Here is a 2,604-nt window from a genome sequence, read left to right as displayed (position 1 = left end):
GTACATTACAAGCGACATAGAAAATCCAAGAAACATAGGTAAAGAACATTAGAAAGCCGTCACCTTGAGTAGTGGGAAGACATTTGAGTCCAAAGATACTAAAACGAGAAATGAACTCTTTGTTACTCCAAACAAAAAGAAAATTCAACCTAATGATGAAATCCCCAAATTGCAAAAATATTTTCCCACAACATTTGATGAAACATTTTCACAACAAACCAGTCTTGAGAAATTAACACCGGAGACCAAGGTTGCAGTTGTACCGCAATAGATTGGTTTGAATTGATTTAAAATCCCATAGCCTCCATATCCTCAATGGTTCTAGAAGCAACAGCAGGATACTCAATTTAAGAAAATTTTAGATGTATTGAAATAGTTTTGTATCAATATTACATTTGTGGAAGCCCTTGAGCAAATGTGCAACTATGTGAAAGTTACAAAGAAGTTTCTTTCTATGAGGAGAAGGTTGAGGTGCTTTGAAATAATAGCCCTAAGACAAGAGTGTAGCTCATATTTGCAAAACAAGTTGCCTCCAAAAATGAAAGATCATGGGAGTTTCACCATACCATGCAGTATTAGAGACTCCTATTGTGGAATGGCATTGGGCGATTTGGGAGCAAGTATCAACTTGATGTCGATGTTTGTGTTCAACCAATTAGGTATTGGTGAGGCTAGACCAACTACTGTTACACTTCAACTGGTAGTTAGATCATTAGCACATCTTGATGGGAAGATCAAAGACGTGTTGGTACGTATAGATAAATTTTTATTTCTAGCTAATTTTATTGTTTTGGATTTTGAAGCAGATAAAAAAGTCCCTATCATTCTGGAGAGGCCTTTCTTGGCAACTGGTAAAACATTGACCGATGTGCAAAAATGTGAACTCACTATGCGAATTCAAGATGAACAAGTGACCTTTAATGTGCTCAAGGCCATAAGATCTCCTAATGGGATTAAAGAATATTCTGTTGTTCCCAAGGTAGATTCTTTTGTTCCTATAGAATTGGAACTTAATTCTCTAAATGATTCATTGGAACATATTTTATTATTTGATCCACTGAATGATTATGAAGATGATGAATGTTTGGCTTCGTTAGAAGTTAGTTCAAAGGGTTTCATTCCAAAAGCTCAATTCAAATAATTAGAGTCACCATCTGCAAAATTATCTGAAGACAATGAAAAGGGGTCTATTGAGGGAAAGAGGAGATTGATCCAATCTCGACTATTTTATCCTGAAAAACTCAAGTTTCAATGGTTAGAAGTCAGAATCATTTTTCCATATCTGATAGTTCTTGGGTGAGCCCTGTTTAGTGTGGACCGAAAAAGGATGGAACTATAGGGATTAAGAATGAAGAAAAATAGCTAATTCTTACCAGACTAGCCACAAGTTGGAGGATTTTCATGGATTACAGGAAGTCAAACAAGGTCACCAAGAAATATTATTTACTGCTTCTTTTCCTTGATCAGATGTTAGAAAAACTTGTTGGGCGAGAGTATTATTGCTTCTTAGATGGGTATGATTGTTTCAAAAAATGGCCTTTTGACACTGCTTCGGACAAAGACAACTCCAATAGCAATTGAGGGGGTTTTTCTTTAAGCCATTATTTCTTTTATATTTTCACTTGTCAGTTATTTCATTTTAATTACTAAATTTTTAGTTAAAAAATAAGGGCAAGAAATAGGGTTGTTTTTAACCTAGGAACCTTTCTTTTATTTTTCCTATTAGTTTGTTTCTTATTTGCAAGTTCAATCAACCATCATAGACATGTTTTAGCATATGCATAGGCAACAGCAAGCCTACTAGAGATATGCGAAAATACAAGATTAATCAATTGTGAGGTGCATTCAGAAAACTTGTAAATAAACCTTTTTGATTTCTTTCCTGAATTTCCAAATTTTATTTTTAGGTCTTGGACTCCAACTTACAAAAACGGACGAGAAGACTATGCTACCTCAAATAGCGGAATTGGGCATAAATGTGATCATGTTGAAGTGGAAACAACTTCGAAAAATGATGATTCAATAATAATTGAGGGAGTTTTTCTTTTATTTATTTCATGTTTTTAGATACCATTAACTTTAATTAATTTTTACTTTTTAAATAAAATAATACTTAGTTGCAGTTATAAATTTGAATTAATAAAATTTGCCACCTATGTTCTTTTGAGATTTCTTTATCAAATTCTTTTGATATATGCTTTTAAGTAATGAAGACATTGCTTCTCTTAAGTGTAGGGGGCATGTCTTGTTCTACATTTTTTCTTTTGTGGAAATTGATTCTCACATGAAGGTTTGTTTAAGCAATTAGATGCTCAACATCAATTAATTTTTGCATAGTATGCTAACTCGAGTGCAGGTATAAATCTCATAACCTAAAGTGCTTTTATATTAACTAAGTTGTGACGGGAATACAAATCTTAGTGACTATGTATAGGATCAACTATGAAAATTTTAATTCCTTAAAAAAGGGCTACGCATGCATGAAGGTTTCAATCTTTAGAATTGGCTTGATAATTTCCTTGAAGTGAAACCCTAGGAGGTGTAACGATCTCAAAATGATTTAGGCAATTTTTTTCAAATCGTTTGAGCCTTTCGAGCCTACCT

The 2,604-nt window shown here is 33.5% G+C and overlaps 1 protein-coding gene across 1 annotated transcript; it reads left to right on the top strand.

Annotated features, from left to right (window-relative positions):
* The first annotated feature begins 415 nt into the window (after window positions 1-415).
* LOC105793239 (uncharacterized) lies at window positions 416-1,581 on the top strand. The gene is made up of 3 exons (XM_012622160.1): window positions 416-752; window positions 807-979; window positions 1,468-1,581. Exons 1-3 carry the CDS (start codon window positions 416-418, stop codon window positions 1,579-1,581), a joined length of 624 nt encoding a protein of 207 aa, XP_012477614.1.
* Window positions 1,582-2,604: the final 1,023 nt, after the last annotated feature.

This window comes from Gossypium raimondii, chromosome 8 (genome assembly GCF_025698545.1).
Source record: "Gossypium raimondii isolate GPD5lz chromosome 8, ASM2569854v1, whole genome shotgun sequence".
NCBI classification, from domain to species: domain Eukaryota; kingdom Viridiplantae; phylum Streptophyta; class Magnoliopsida; order Malvales; family Malvaceae; genus Gossypium; species Gossypium raimondii.
The sequence above is the reverse complement of the archived record's forward strand: the minus strand, read 5'-3'. Positions and strand labels throughout refer to the sequence as shown.

Excerpts from the sequence above, each read along its gene's own strand:
- LOC105793239 (XM_012622160.1), top strand. The coding sequence starts at position 416 with ATGTGCAACTATGTGAAAGTTACAAAGAAGTTTCTTTCTATGAGGAGA. Across the intron at positions 753-806 it reads GATCAAAGACGTGTTGGTAC|ATAAAAAAGTCCCTATCATT; the intron begins GTATAGATAAAT and ends ATTTTGAAGCAG. Across the intron at positions 980-1,467 it reads AATATTCTGTTGTTCCCAAG|ATGTTAGAAAAACTTGTTGG; the intron begins GTAGATTCTTTT and ends TTCCTTGATCAG.